The 16918-nt window shown below is 39.1% G+C and overlaps 1 protein-coding gene across 3 annotated transcripts in view; it reads right to left on the bottom strand.

Annotated features, from left to right (window-relative positions):
* The window catches only part of TMOD3 (tropomodulin 3), a 91361-nt gene that overhangs the window by 6556 nt on the left and 67887 nt on the right, over positions 1-16918 (bottom strand). For 2 of the 3 annotated variants that reach the window (XM_082620086.1, XM_082620087.1), the window contains exons 4-9: positions 13528-13650; positions 12131-12220; positions 8529-8659; positions 6692-6799; positions 3042-3185; positions 1299-1443 (exon numbers count right to left, since the gene is read on the bottom strand). In XM_082620086.1, coding sequence (XP_082476212.1) covers positions 1299-1443; positions 3042-3185; positions 6692-6799; positions 8529-8659; positions 12131-12220; positions 13528-13650 — 741 coding nt within the window. The remainder of the gene's footprint in view (positions 1-1298; positions 1444-3041; positions 3186-6691; positions 6800-8528; positions 8660-12130; positions 12221-13527; positions 13651-16918) is intronic. The other variant, XM_082620088.1, reaches the window with a different exon arrangement.

Here is a 16918-nt window from a genome sequence, read left to right as displayed (position 1 = left end):
CACACATGGTTTTAAAGAAAGTTGTGAATTCAACAGATGCACATGGCCCCTGACCTCCAAAAGGTTAAAGTCTTTGAAAATAGACTATTACAATGAAGTATAACCTAGTAAGTAAAAAACTAACTTTTTAGGGCCAATAATGTATATGTTCTTAAGGTTCTCTATTTATGAAGTTCAGTTAGACTTGAGAAACACTGCTCTAAAAAGCAAAATTAAATTCCTGAAGGAAAAAAAATAGAAGCCAACGAATGAAGCAACACTAAAATACTAGCATGACCTTGCAAACTACATCTAAAATCAACAATACACCAAAACACACCAAATTTCTCTTTTAAAAAGCAAGAGGCTAAAATCTTCCATGGGAAACTACAGTCATCAAAGGACAGAAAGGGTTTGAACTAATACTCTTTACAGTGATCTAGATTAAAGGAATGAGGCTGTAGTTCTGCTCCAGAAATCTTTAAAAAACTGCAAACTCAAATATGGCCAAAGCCTAAAAGAACTGCATCACGGTGAAATGTGACTCGCTTTAAGAAGTATTATTTTAATTCTTGTCTAAATGCATTTTTTTAAGTATTTCAATGACAAACACCAAACTTAAAACTCAGGTTAAAACTATTTTGGGGACTTCCCTGGTGGCGCAGTGCTTGGGACTCCACGCTCCCAATGCAGGGGGCCCGGGTTCAATCACTGGTCCGGGAAGTGGATCCCACATGCATGCTGCAGCTAGGAGTTCGCATGCCACAACCAAGGAACCAGTGAGCTGCAGCTGGGGAGCCCACAGGCCACAACTGGGAGCTGGGAGGCCGGCGAGCCGCAGCTAAGGAGCCCTCCTGCTGCAACTGAGACCCGAAGCAACCAAATGGATAATAAATAAATTTTTTTAAAAACCTATAATTATTTTATATTTTACCATACAAAACTGAATTTCTATCTAGGCCTTTGATCAAAAGGGCAAAACTTTCCTGTAACATTGAAATCTTTGTTTTACTAGCTCCAAGAGGTGACCTGTAATTGAGAACAAAATATTTTTTAGGGAAGCATTTTTTATAATGTTTGTTGTAGAAAACTATTTCACTAAAAGCTGTGAAATAGGTTGTCACCCACTAACCTATAATCACTACAACCTCAGTTAAACTGAACTATAATTCAGTGAGTATTATAAAGGACTGTGTGGATTTTAGAAACAAAGGCCAAATAATCTTCCTGTGTAAAAATGTATTTTTAAAAAAGTCCCTCCAATACATTAGCTTAATGATACAATTCAGAAATTCAATTTTACACCGAATATGTCTTACCTAAGTCATTATTTTTTGTTATAGCATTAGCTGCCCTGGTTCGGGGTCCCTGCTGCGTAAACTGATACCCAAATTTAAGGATATTGGTATTTTCCTCAAGCATCTTGGCCATTTCCAATTCTACAGCCGTCCCCAGCTGCTGCCTCTGGAATAATTGAAAATAAAGAATAGTGTTAATGAGCTAGATCAAAATACTTTTCAGGTACATGCTGATTCCTTAAAAATCTTCCCAAGTCTTATACCATACATAAGAGAAACAAAAATGTAAGTTTAGTGTATGATCATACAGACATCAAAAAAATGTGGATTATTACAGTGAGAGACCACTTCATACCCACTAGGATGACTATAATCAAAAAGACAGACGATAGTAAGTGTTAGCAAGGATATGGAAAAATTAGGAGATTTAGGCATGCTGGCAGGAATGTAAAATGGTAGTACAACTGTTATGGAAAACGATTCGGCTATTTCTCAAAAGGTTAAACACAGAGTTACCATATGACTCAGCATTTCCACTCCTAGGTATATACCCATGAGAAGTGAAAACATATATTCATATACGAATCTGTACATGAATGTTCACAGCAGCATATTTGTACAATTCGAAAAGTGGAAACAACCCAAGTATAATAGATTATTCAGCCATAAAAAGGAATAGGTACTGATATATGCTACAACATGAATACACCTCCTTAACATTTTGCTAAGTGAAAGAAGGAAGACACAAAAGGTCACATATTACATAACTCCATTGATATGAACTGTCCAAAATAGGCAAATGCATAGAGACAGAAAGTCGATTCGTGGTTGCCAGGGGTTGGTGGGAAGGGCGGCTAGGAAGTGACTGCTGACGGGTGTGGAGTTTCTTTTTGGGGCGATGAAGATGTTCTGGAGTTAGACAGTGGTGACAGTTGCACAACTCTAAGAATATACTAAAAACCATTTAATTGTATACTTTAAAAGAGTAAATTTTATGGTAAGTGAATTATATCTCAATAAAAAAAATTGGAAACATTGATTAAATAGCATTCTGGTTAAATTTTAAGATATAACTCTTCTTTCTACCTTCATAATCTACAAAATTTACTTTGAAGGATTAAGGGAGTCATTTACCACATTTTTTTTTAAATAACTGGAGTTATTTTTCAAATAAAATAGACTGAAGTGTTTTAGTCAAATGTGTAATGTTGTTTTATTTTTAGTTAATTACCACTCTGGATGGAAACACCTCTAACGTGTATATTTCTCTGCTTCTTTAAAGAAAAGTGCGTCTGGCATGGGTGACTCAGCATTACCTTACAGCGTCAGCACTGAATGTGGCTGCACAGGAGTATGTGTCTCTGGGTAACCTGGGTACTGGAGTTTTTTGTTTTTCACTGAGCCTATTCTGTTCACCTACTGTGTCTGGGACTGACATGCTACAGATGCAAAAATTCTATTATGTGGATCTTGCCACTGAAGAGCTGAAAAATTTGAGGATGGACTGTCACCTGTAAGAATTATTCCAGTTCAAAACAGCCAGCCGTCTAAATTCTCTTAAGCCAACCAGGGAGAGTTGCTTGTATACCTTTCTATACATTAAGTTAATATTCTGGATGCCCCAAATGTTCCTCTCATCCCTTTTCAGGACCATCTTCCCAAGGATTCCCTGAAAGCCCTCCTCCCACCCACCTCCTGAGTCCCCAAGCCCTGCACAGAGTGTGGGCTGTAGTTTCCTCAAAGCTGCTGCTGTACATCACCGACCTGATTGTCGATTTTCAGCTCAGCCAGGGTTTCATTATCTCTCAAAGCATCAATCAGTGCTAGAATCCCAGCTCCTGTAATAAAGTTGGACTCCATATTTAAGCTCTTCAAATTTTTGTTCACTCTTAGCATCTCTGCAAAAGCCTGGAAATTAAAGAAAATATTTGGAGATTACAGTTTGACAGCACCTAGTAAATAAACACTGAACAAGCCTGAAACAGATACACAAATCAATACAACTGCTTTAATGTTTCTTATTAGATTGTTTTAGCTTGACACACTACACCTCACAGGTCTCACATGTATCTATTTTCACATGCACTTGGTCACAGACTTCAGATTTTTTTTTTGTCATGTGTAATTCCCCATTGGTAACATTCGCTACTGCTATTCATTCCTACTTCCACTTCATGCTTCTTTCTCCTGCGTCTCTCATACTTTCTCTGAGTCTCTGTGTAGGAGTAACTTCATCAATGTCTCTTTGCTTTTTTATTTCCCTTTGCCGGCACCACACAGCATGCAGGATTGTAGTTCCCTGACCAGGGATCAAACCCACATGCCCCTGCAGTGGGAGCGCAGAGTCTTAACCACTGGACCGCCAGGGAAGTCCCATCAGTGTCTCTTTGGAACATCTTTTCTTACTTGCATCCTGCTGCAGCTGGGTTACTGTGAAGCCCAAATGAGGGTAAATTATGGACTAATTTCCAAGGCAGGGACCAAAAGGACTGCCTAAGGCAGAAGGCCAGAAAAGATCACAGATGACTGGAACTGAGAGAGCACAAAAACTATGGAGAAGAAGGGGCTAACTAAATATTCAACTCAAAGAACGGTATGTTTTCCATCTGCTTCTGTTACATTTCTCACAGGATACGGCAGTGCTAGGCATTTGATCCAGTGCTTAATAAGTGCTCTACTGATTAATTAACAAAGCCTGTAAGTGAGCAGAGGGGAAAGAGAAGGGAGGGGGGAGGAGGAAGAATACGAGTGAGTTTATTTAAAAAGCCCTGCAGAGGCGTCAAAAGAAAGGTCGAACTCCAGAGAATATGGGTAAGATCAAGCTTAAAATTAAAGTCAAGTTAAAGAAAAGGCAATACTGCGCAGCGATACTAGAAAGAACTGGCGACAGATATCTACACACTTGAACACTCTAATAGCAACAACTGGCTATGTGACTTGGAGCAAATCCCTTATCCATCCATCTGTACACACATTTATTAAAATATTACAATGGCCTATTTTTGATAAGTACTGTTCTGTAAATTCAGAAATAAAACATACAAATCTCTACCTGATGGAACTTACATTTTACTGGGGGGCTCACATAGTAAGTAAGCAAAATGTAATGTCAGATGGTAAAAAGGGCTATAGAGAAGGAAAAAAAGGCATAGCAGGGTGGACGGGGAGTGCTGGAGGTAGGAGTAGGGTTGCTGTTTTATATACGGGGGTCAGGAAAGGCCTCACCTGGAAGGTGACATCTGAGCAAGGACTGAAATAATTTAAGTGATGAAGTAAAACTACGTGGACTATCTTCAGGGAGAAAGTGCTAGGCAGGAGGAACAAGTGTGAAGGCTCTGAGTCAGGAGCATCACCGGCATGTTTGAGGCAGAGCAAGGAGGCTGTATGGCTGGAGCAGAACGAGAGAAACAGCAAGAGGGGACATGAGGTCTGCTCAGGTAAGGCCTTATTAGGCCACTGAAAGATTCTGATGTTTACTTAGTTAGAGAACTGCTGGAGGGTTCTGAGTACAGGAATGAGAACATTTAAGTTTTAAGAGTCACTTCTGATGCTGTGTATAGAGATGAAGCAGGCAGCTCAGTTAGGATAATCCAGGTGAGAGAAGTCAGTGGCTTGGACCAGGGTGGTAGCTGTGAAAATGGTGAGACGTGGTTGGATATACAGGAAATATTTGAAGACATAGCTGGATATACGTTTAAAGTTGTGAGAAAGGGAAGTCAAGGATCACTCCATTATTATTATTATTATTATTATTATTATTATTATTTTATTTTTTTGACTTGAGCAAATGAAAGAATGAAGTTGCCATTTAGTGAGATAGGAAAGAGTGTGAGAGAGGCAGGTATGGGACGGAAGTCAGGAGTTTGGTTTGGGACTTGGGTTTGAGATGTCTGTTAGATATACAAGTAAAGCTGTTAAGCAGTAGCTGGACATGGGTTTGGAGTTGAGGGGAGAGGTATGAACTGGAGATAATAATATTGGGAGTCATCAGCATGCATAGATAATAAATATATAGTAATGAAACAGAATGAGATCTCCCAGGAGGTGAGTGCAGATAGAGAAAAGAGGAAGGACTAGAACCGAGCTCTGAGCCATTTAGGTGTTTAGATGTTGGGGAGATGAGGAGGAACCAGTGTAGGGACCAGAGAGGTAGGAGGAGAATCAAAGGGAGTGATATCCTCAAAGCCAAGAAGAAAAGGGTTTATACCCTGATCAAGGGGGATTTACCCCAGAAATGCGAAGTTGATTTAACATATAAAAATTAATCGGGCTTCCCTGGTGGCGCAGTGGTTGAGAGTCTGCCTGCCGATGCAGGGGACACAGGTTCGTGCCCTGGTTTGGGAAGATCCTGCATGCCGCAGGGCGGCTGGGCCCGTGAGCCATGGCCGCTGAGCCTGCGCGTCTGGAGCCTGTGCTCCACAATGGGAGAGGCCACAACAGTGAGAGGCCCGCGTACCGCAAAAAAAAAAAAAAAAAAAATCAATGTGGGACTTCCCTGGTGGTGCAGTGGTTAAGACTCCACCTGCCAATGCAGGGGACACAGGTTCGATTCCTGGTCCAGGAAGACTCCACATGCCACAGAGCAACTAAGCCTGTGCGCCACAACTACTGAGCCTGCGCTCTAGAGCCTGTGAGCCGCAACTACTGAGCCCACGAGCTTAGAGCCCGTGCTCCACAACAAGAGAAGCCACTGCAATAGAAGCCTGCGCACCGCAATGAAGAGTAGCCCCCACTCGCCACAACTAGAGAAAGCCCACGCACAGCAACGAAGACCCAATGCAGCCAAAAATAAAAAATAAAATAAATAATAAAATAATTATTAAAACAACTAATCAATGTAATACACCATATTAACTGAATAAAGGACCACATGAATAAAACCACATGATCACCTCAACAGACACAGAAAAAGCATTTGATAAAAATTCAACACTATAGATCCATAAATGGAACCCTCTTGCAGGTGTTAAAAGAATGATGTAGAACTTTATATGCTGATATGAAAAGCTCTCTGAGATATACGGTTAAGTGAAAAATTAAGTTGCAGAACAGCCTACATTGCATGACTCCATTTATGTTTTAAAAATTTCATAGGAAATACAGGAAAAAGTAAACATAAAATGGTAGTAAATAATGTATTGCCTAATAGTAAACATCAACTGAAAAAGAGTAAATTTTTTTTTTAACTGATAGTTGCTTTGATTGTTGAACATCATGGTTACTAACAGTTGATCTTACAACACAGAGTTTTGAAACTACATTAAAAAATTAGTTTTTATATTTATTTTTTATTGAAGTATAGTTGAATTAAAAGAGAGTAAATCTTGTTCATAAAATCAGTTTAAGCACCTTTGTAACATGCCCTGGTATTACACAGCCATAATTTCGATATTATTAGTAGTTAGCTTACTTACAACAGCAACGGGGTCATTGCTTCGGGTGGCTGCAAGACTGAAATATTTCACATGTGTGTTGGTTTCCAAAGCCTTTGCAAAATCTTTTAGGGTTGGAATTGGGATATTCTTGAAAGACAAAAATGTGAAACATTATTACATTTTAGTTTTCAGGAAGTTCAGTCCATTAATCAAATACATCTGTACTTTCTTTTTTGCATTAAAATGTATTCAGAAATTATGCAACATACAACCGCTGGTCTACAACTGAAAACAACTCAGCCTCCTTCTTACCTCTTTGATTTCTCTGTTATGGTACAAACTGTTGGCATAGAGCAGAGCATACATAACTGTTTCTCTAGCATTGAGGTTAAAGAAATTCTCTTTTTAATTATTTGTATTATGAGAAGTCAGCCCTTGAGTACTCAAAGTGGATCCACTTTTCTACAAAGAGAAAGATGTGGGAATCTACTTATGATGATTCCTGAGGCAGATGACATACTGTTTTCAGTCACTCAAGCTGTAAGGTATTAAGAGAGATTAACTCTACATTTCTTGAAATGAGGAAAGAGATAGTTTTAGGAGACACTGATCTTTCCCCTTAGTACCAAGACTTTAATTTCCTGTAGCCTGCCTATTTTCAGATTGTTACTATTGATTTAGAGACAGACATACACTGAATTGAACTGAATTTTTTTAAAAAATAAGAAGACTAGTGATCAACTAGGGATATTAGCTTTCCCCAAGGCTTTTCCCCCTCCACTCACAGGAAGGAACACCCACAAAAAGAGCACAGAGGTCTTATTCCCTAGGTTCTTGTAATTTCCACATGTTCTCCCTGCCTCCAATTCAGATAAATTAAGATTTAAAATGAGGAATTTGTAATGAAGCTATTATACAATGGCTAATACGTTAAAGAGATCATTTGAGTTTACTCTTTGGTAATTAATTATCCCTATGCCCTCCTAACTCATTTCTTCTTTCTTTACTCCAGGGAAGAGTTGCATTTTAAAAATCCCAATGAGATCCCACAAAGCCCAGTTCTAGGTGTTTACTCAAGAGAAATGAAAACATACGTTCACGCAAAAACCTGTATGTGAATGTGTATAGTGGCTTTATTTATAATCATCCCAAACTGGAAGCAACTCATGTCTATCAACTGGTGAACGGACACACAAACTGCAGCACATCCAGACAAAGGAATGCTGCTCTACAACACAAAGGAGCAAACCACTGAGACACACAACAGCATGGACGAGTCTCAAATGTACTGTGCGAAGTGAAAGAAACCAGACTCAAGGGCTACACACTATATGGTTCCATTTATATGAAATTCTGGAGAAGGCAGAACGATAGGGAAAGAAAACAGATCGCTGGTTGTCAAGGGCTAGAGCTGGTGGCAGGGAATGATGACACAGGGGTGTGACATGTTCTACATCTGACTGTGGTGGTAGTTGTACAACTGTATGCATTTGCTTTAACTCATAGAACTGCACACTAGAAAGGGAGAATTTCACTATATATACCTTATAGCTCAAGAGAGCTGATTAAAAAAACAAAACCTGAAAGGCTAAAATGCTCCTAAAAGTGGGCAGTACTTTGGAAGCCCTAGAGGTATACTCTGACAATCCGTAGAGCTTATATTTCTATGTGATAGCCTTTAAAAAGTAAATCAGAAAAATACTATAATACTTTAACTTCTAAAATTGAAGGAATCTATGTTAGAATACTACTAGAAGTAAAAACTTTACCATTAAGTAGAAAGGATTAGACTACATCAAAACTGCCCAGCTCTCATCCTAGATCCAACTGACTCAAAGCAATTCAAAACAACTTTTTGTTTGCTTATCACACCTACCTTTATATTATTCAAATTAACTTCAACAAGACGAACATCATTTTCTTTAATTCTCTGTAAACTCTCTTCAACATTGGTTGGATTTGGGGGCTCATCAAATACAGGAAGAATCTTTTCACCTTTTACCACATCTGTAGCAACAAATGAAAAGAGCAAGAGTGTCACTGGTTGATACAATTACAGTGAATGCATATATTAACTTGGAAACACATAGCACACATAAACATATTCAGTAGAACAAATTTATAAGTTTTTTCCCCCAATTTCTAAAAGATCCTTTATGTGCTCCCACATAAAGCACTGAAATAAAATTTTACTGAATATAAATACCAAACATAATTCAACATTTAATTTGTTTGCAGTGTATCAGCCTTCAGAAATGAGTATTTTCACTGCCTCTTGCCTCTTGGTGTATTACAAGATATCTTTACCATGAAAATATAGTTGATGACATAAGCTGGTGATCCCATTTATTTTTAGCAATGTTCAAGATAAAGTTCTCATATGACAAAATCTAACAACTCATCATTTTCTCTGAGGATTGACTAGTAATTAATGCAAAGGCAGTAAGAATCAGAGACATGAACAAACACAGCCTCCACAAAGAGTGCGCTGACAGAAGGACACACTGCCTGTTCCTCCCATGGGGAGTAAAGGGCAGAGGACTCTATCAGGAAGAAGAATAGAGACAGGGAATGGGGAGACAGAGAAAGGTAATGGTACATAGAAGAACTACTGAGACAGGGATTCCCTGCCCTCCTTCATCCCACAGCCCAATCCTTCACCATTTATACCCACACGCATGGCCAGAATACAGCTATTCAAAACTGAAAGAGGACCCAGAAGCCTTGAACCCTCTAGTGAGATGTAAATGCGCTCTGAGGTATGTGTGGAGGTCCATGAACACCTATAACAGATAAACTTTTATGGATATATTTTCTGGGGAGAACACCTAGAGCATCAGATTCTCAAAGAGGAGAATGACCACAACATTAAGAGCAAGTGACATGGAAAGACTGACAGGGTCGCTGTCTGGCTTAGTTACTCCCTGGTGCCCTCCTCTAGCTTTTAAGAGCAAAACTCACCTTAAGACAAAGTATATTCTTACTCATGCAATAAATTCCCTCTAAGAGTACCTTGTTCTTTTCAAATATCACACACACACACACACACACACACACACACACACACACACACACACAGAGACACCCTCCTACACACAGCATCCTGAAGAGATCAGCTTAGACAAAAGTCTGAAAATTAATTTCCTGAGGACAGCTGAAAGATCAGCAAGGCAGTCTTCTTCAAGATGGTAGATCAAGGGGACTGGAGAAAATCTTCCTCACTGAATGGAAAATTCAATGAGCTCTTCCTCAGTTCTAAATTTTTGAAAACCACAAAATTCCTTTTCTTCTCTGCAGAATGCATATAAAGAGCCTTGCTCTATAATGAAATAATGGATCCAGTCCACAGGATGTGGAAACCATTAAGAAAGGTTCATGGGGAACTTTAATTGGATGGATCAGGGTGCCAAAAGATCAGGGTGCCAAAATTTGAGTCCACTGATCAATCTTAACACATTCCCCAAAGAGGAATGACCAGACTTGATATGCTTCCTAATGTGATTCGATCACTACCCAGGAAGCATTCTTGCCAAAAAAAATTAAAAACTGCACCTGAATTTGATCAAGCTTCTAGAAAACAACAGTTTACAGAAACACAAGAGGTAGAGAGAAACAAGTAAAATGATACCACAAGGTTGCAATCAGCCAAATCCAGAATGTGGAAAATTCTACATGACAACACAGTTTCTTCAAGGGATAAATGCCATAAAGAAAGTGGGAAAGAAGTTGAGGAGGAGAACTGTTAAGAAATTAAGAGGAACTTAAACCAAACGACAACCAAATACAATATGTGACCCTTATCTGGATCCTGATTTGAACAAACCAGCTGTGAAATGACGTTTTTGAGAGAAAATGGGAAATCTGAACATGGGCTGGGCATTAGATGATATGAAGGAATTGCTGGTAATCTTTAAGTTTGATAATGGCATTGTGGTTATGTTATAAGAAAAGCCTTTGTGAGAGATACATATGGAAATATTTATGGGTGAAGTAATACAAACAAACAGGATTTGCTTTAAAATATTCTAGGGAAAAGAGTAGAAGGGGTGGGAGGGAGGCAGATGGTGGATGAAACCCAGCTGACATAATGTGAAAAACAGCTGAAGCTGGATGATGGATATATTATTCCCTCTTCTATAATGTATGCTTGAACATTTCTACAATAGAAAGTTAAAAAAATAGAGGAATGGCCAATTATAGAACATTCATAAAATGGAATGTTATACAGATGTTTGAATGAGGTAAATCTGTATGTACTAACTAGGAAATGTGATATATTGCTAAGTGATATACTATATAGCATGGATTAAAATCCTCACCACTGATTTCGTGGGATATTGAAGCTAGTCACTTAATCACTCTAAAACCTCAGCTCCTTCAAAGGCATATTAAAGATAATAATAATACTTGTTTCATAGAACTGTTGTGAGGATTGAGAACAATTTACATTTAAGAGCTGTGCACAGAAGAACATGGCCCATGGTAAGCATTCAAAAAAATCAGCCAACAGTATTATTATTGAAAAATTCAGGGACAAGAAATATCTCTAGTATGATCCCATTTTTGTAAGAAAAGAAAAGACAATTCGTGTATAGCACGTATACATATGTAAGTTTATATAAGCATAATACAAAGTCTGGAAGGATATATTCCCAATTGTTAACAGTTAGGGAGGGTGTGGAGGTGGGGTACGGGGAGTAGGAGGCATGACGGCTGTGAATAGAGACACTTCTACTGCTTACCTGGTCCCCTCAGGTCTTGTTTAAATTTACTACAAAATAGGCATGACTTTGGTGATTTTTTTTTTTTTTTTTTTGCGGTACGCGGGCCTCTCACTGTTGTGGCCTCTCCCGTTGCGGAGCACAGGCTCCGGACGCACAGGCTCAGCGGCCATGGCTCACGGGCCGAGCCACGGATGTGGGATCTTCCCGGACCGGGGCACGAACCCATGTCCCCTGCATCGGCAGGCGGACTCTCAATCACTGCGCCACCAGGGAAGCCCGACTTTGGTGATTTTAAGATGTCTTATAAATAAATTTTTTAAAAAGCTTTGCTTTAGGTTATCTAATACTTTCCGTCAGACTAAAAGGTTTAGGGGCTGAATAGTTCTTTGCTTTCCCCTGAATCTGATTTTATAATATACTTTCTTTGTCAGCACTGTTGGGGGTTTCTTGAAACTCAGGAACACTGAAAACAAAATGTCAGTAAAAGCCAAGTTTGACTAGTTTTTATAACGTTTACCATTAGTATTATTTAGTGAGGTGAGAGTAGTTCCTATTGCATTTGCTGACACATTAAGCATAAAATATTTAATATTCCATTCTCAATGGTTTTCTAGGTCAATACCATCTAACTGGAATCTTAGGTTTCAAGTACATATGCATTACATTTGGTATGCAAATACTGAAGCTATTACATGGAGAAAACAAAACATAATTAACAAAGGACTGGAATTTACAAAGCATTATAAGTACTCACTTGAAAAATGTTCTTGGTCGACACCATTACTACTTCCCACTATATTGCAGAACTGTGTATTCGTTATCAAATTGTGCATCCCAAGAATAGCTATAAATATAGAAAAAGAAAATTATTTTTTTATTTCCATCAATTTTAAACATAAAGAATTAATTTTATGCCCCCAAATTTCTATCAACGATTTTAACACTCTCTGGGCTTTTTCCTACTCAATTAAATACACATTTCATAGCTAAAGAAAAAAAGAGAGAAAACATGATTAAAAACCACCTACAATCTCTTTCTTATCAATACCCTTGTAATTTCTCCCCACATTTCTGAATTCAGACACAGCTGGCGCCAGCTTAACCCTAAACCTAAGTCTATGCTTAGCTCCATCTGGTGGCCAAGAGAGAAAATGGAAATGATCTATTGTTGCTGTTCATCCCCAGAGGGTTTCTCCAAACATAATGCGATAAAAGGCAGATTTTTCAACTTAACCTTAACTCTCATATTAATTTACACTTGTATTTTAGCTAAGAGTAGAATACTACAAGTATGGTTGAATTCTCATATTTAAGATTAAAGTAGCATCCCTCAAAATTGACACTTAGGAGGAGAAATAAATTTGGTTTTTGATGGCCTTTTGTACAAATAAGGCAGAAGCTACAGTATGCCTCTGGCCCATTCCACTCTGATGAATGTACCATTTATAAATCCATTAGCCCTCAGCCCCAACCCCAGGGAATAAGATACCTGCTCTAGCTGTGGTACCACACCTTGACTGTCCCTTCCCTGGGTCCTTCCCAAAGAACCATCACTGCTCCTTTTAAACATGTTAGTTCTTGAAGTTATTTGGTACTAACCTCTCCCCATGTGTCATATTTTTCTATCTAGAAAAATGGGTGTGGGTGGAGGCAGCTGGGGGAGGATACTGGTCCAGATAAGAAACTGGTAATGATGAAAATCACAGGGAGGTCTGGAATGTTCCATATATCTTCAGAAAAGTTGGGAAAGTGGTGAGTATAGCTCAGGACTGACTATCTTATCTAATTTCCAGTTACCCGTTTCTGGGTCTTCTAATAAAATGGGATAGCAGTAGACTCTGGAGACAGCTTCTAGCTGAGCACCAGCTGATGAAAGATTTTTTATAAAGACTTTCAAAGATGGCAACATGGGAAAAGACATCCAATAATCAATAAATTCCATTAATACAAAAACTTCACCATTAAGAGAATTTAAAGAAACTAAATCCTTTATGTCAGATTTATAGTATAAAAAACAAAGCCAAGTGTACGGTTACTTATTCAACAGCACTCTGCTGGGCAAAGCAAGCATTTGTATAGTGTGTATAAGGTGTGTGCTGGTATTTTCCTCCCCTCTATACCATTCACAAATTAATTTGTTTTAGGAGATACCTGCGAGATCACACAATTCTGTATCAGAAGCACTTGTCAAAGCTTCTTCTAGTTCTGGATCAAGAGATACTTTTTCTTCTGTAAAAGTCTGTACAGGTTTCTGCTTAGGGATAAATATTTTCCCTGTAAAATAAAGCAGTTTGTTAGTTTCACTACTACTGCTAGTAACTCACCATTTTATTCTTACAAAAATTATTAGAAGTATGTGCAGCTGAAGCTGAAGTAAAAGGTCAAGATTAACATCTACAATAATTTTGTTTCATCTTCGGTATGTATTTATAAGTTTCTAAGGCAACACTTTGGCCATATAAGTTGGAACAAGAAAAAGAAATGAACCGAGAAATTTTCCCATTTGTGAAAGTAAAAATAGGCTCTTTTTGGAGTAACTATGAGTTATTCTACAAATACTAAATCAAAAAATAAACGAATAAACAAAAAAATCTATAAATTAAGGAAAAAACAGAATTCATTTTCTTATTCTTAAGCAAGGAACTGCTACAGGCCCTTGGGGGATGGCAGAGGCAATTCTAATTCCAGAAATTCAAGTTCTAATTGCAAAGAAATTCCTGTATGTCCTGAGTGATAGTCTGAAACTTTCTGGCACTGTTCTTCTAAGCCTCTATGACACTAACAAGGTTACCTGTTAAGAAACTAGTTATTCTAGAAACCTACAGTATTTATTATGTGAAAATCAGTATTTTATTACCATATGTTCAACGCAAAACTGAAGACATGAAGGGAATGGAAAATGATAAGGATATAGCTGCAGCACAAGCCAACCAAACAAGAGGTACTTACACATGGTGGGACTGAGTTACCAAGATTGACTCTGGTTTCCCCCGAGACAGGTGAAAATTCTAAGTGATCTAGGAAGGCCTATGTGTGGATTCACACAAGCTCCAATTATTTTCTTTTCTATCAGAAAATTACCAGGAAAATGTGTGAGAATATGTGACCTGATGAATCTATGTAGTGTTCTATCAAAAGAAATGTTTGTGGGCTTAATAATCAGTGTAGTGAATGTTGTACAATTCTTGTTCAAGGTAAATATCAATCAGTGTAACTCATAAGAAATCCTTCCACAATACAGATTGCTCCCAGGAATCTGACCAAAACTGGTCAGGTATTTTCAGCTAAGCCCATCTAAAAGATTTAACTTCTGATATTATATTTCTTTTTTTATTATTTCCACTTGGTTCTTTTTTTTTTTTTTTTTTTTTTTTTTTTGCAGTACACGGGCCTCTCACTGTTGTGGCCTCTCCCGTTGCAGAGCACAGGCTCCGGACGTGCAGGCTCAGCGGCCATGGCGCACGGGCCCAGCCGCTCCGTGGCATGTGGGATCTTCCCGGACCGGGGCATGAACCCGTGTCCCCTGCATCGGCAGGCGGACTCTCAACCACTGCGCCACCAGGGAAGCCCTCCACTTGGTTCTTGTTAAAAAAAATTAGCTTCCATCTCTCTGCCAAAATTCTTCATCTCTTCACACATGCCTTGTCCACCAGATTTTCTGAGATTTTTATCATAAAGTTCCTGACTGATAACACCAATATTTGGGTCATCTCTGGTCTTCTATTGACTGTTTACTTTTCTTGACTATAGGCCACATGTGTCTTAAGACCTCTGACTTCGTATTGGGCATTTTTGTATAAAAGTATAGCAGAGACTAAAGGAAATGACATTTATTCCTAGACAGGAATGTGCCACTCAGGTCAGTGCTGAAGTAACATGCTCTACAGTTGAGCTGAATCTGGGCTTTTTGTTGCAACGTTAGTTTGATTCATTTCCTCACTGGCTTCAAACATTTTGAGGACAGGATCAGGACTTAATCTTCAGCAAGGCCTAGGATTAGAACTCTGGTGAGGTTCTGGAGATCTCCTGAGCTGCCACTGCCTACTGTTTTGAACTGTAAAGTAGCAACATTGCTCCTGATGTGTAGTCCTGGCTGCCAGATTTCTAGGAGCTCTGTTTTCCAGTCCCACCCCCCACTTTCCCACTTTTGGGGCCTCGGCAGATCTTTCAGCCCGACGCTTATGTTGTCTGCTCTACACTTTGTGAAGTGGGAGATGGCCTGAAAGGGGTTTCTCTCAGCTCTCCTGTCTCTCTCTCAACCTTCCGAGCTAAAAACCTATGCCTCAGGAATTTTCTCTCAGCTCTGCTTCACGGCCTCAGTTCTTGGAGTAGCATCCCTAGCACTAAATGAAGGCCTGAAGCAAAGAACTGGAGGGTAGCGCAGTCTCACCCTGTCTCTAGGGCTGCACTGTTCAATATGATATGTTCAATACGGTATGTGACTATTTAAGTTTAAATTAGTTAAAATTAAAAATGCAGTTTCTCAGTCACACTAGCCGCATTTGGCTAGTAGCTACCATACTGGTTAGCACAGATACTGAACATACCCATCATGGCATAAAGTTCTAGTGGACGGTGCTGCTCTAGGGATTCTCTGATTTCTAGTCTACCATGCTGGCCCATACACAGCCATTAAAAGTTTAAAAGTTAGGCTGACTTCTCCTTACTCCTCTCTATGGTAGTTTCCTCCTTTTCCCTATATTTCAGTCAGGAAAGAACGCAGAATGGATCACCTTTTTTTTTTTTTGGATCACCTCTCTTATGGAGGGCTTGCCACTTTCTGGAGTCACTAAGATTTGTGTCTTCAAGCTTTCTGATTTTTTTTTTAACTATGATAGCTTAATGTAGCTTAATGTAGCTTACATTGCTTGTTTTGGTGAGAATAAGTCTCTTGCAATTTCCTACATCTGAATCAGAAGTCTTTCTAGGCAAGTATTTTCTTATTTAAAAAATGGCACTTGGCTAATCTACAATGTATTTATATTAGTAAGGATGCTTTTTAACTGCATATAACAAAATACCCATTTTAAAGTGGTTTAAACTGGTGCTTCTCAAGCTTTAATGTGCATGTCATCTACCTAGTGATCTTATTAAAGTGCAGATTCTGATGTAGTAGGTCTAACATGAGCTCTAAGAATCTGAATTTCTAAGCAGCCTCCCAGGTGATGCTGATACCGCTGATCCACAGATCAGTCTCAAAGCAGCAAGGGTTTAAACAGTAAGTTTTTTTGTTTTTTGTTTTTGCGGTACATGGGCCTCTCACTGTTGTGGCCTCTCCCGTTGCGGAGCACAGGCTTCGGACGCGCAGGCTCAGCGGCCATGGCTCACGGGCCCAGCCGCTCTGCGGCATGTGGGATCTTCCCAGACCGGGGCACAAACCCGTGTCCCCTGCATCGGCAGGCGGACTCTCAACCACTGCGCCACCAGGGAAGCCCAACAGTAAGTATTTTTTATCTCACTTAATAACCCCACAGGTAGGTGGCTGAAGGGTTGGTTCAGCAGCTCAATGTTGACGTCAAAGATCCAGGCTCTATTTTTCTCT

This window comes from Mesoplodon mirus, assembly GCF_964341445.2.
Source record: "Mesoplodon mirus genome assembly, chromosome: 4".
In the NCBI taxonomy this organism is placed as follows: domain Eukaryota; kingdom Metazoa; phylum Chordata; class Mammalia; order Artiodactyla; family Ziphiidae; genus Mesoplodon; species Mesoplodon mirus.
Note: the sequence above shows the minus strand (reverse complement) of the source record. Positions and strands in the feature narration are given on the sequence as shown.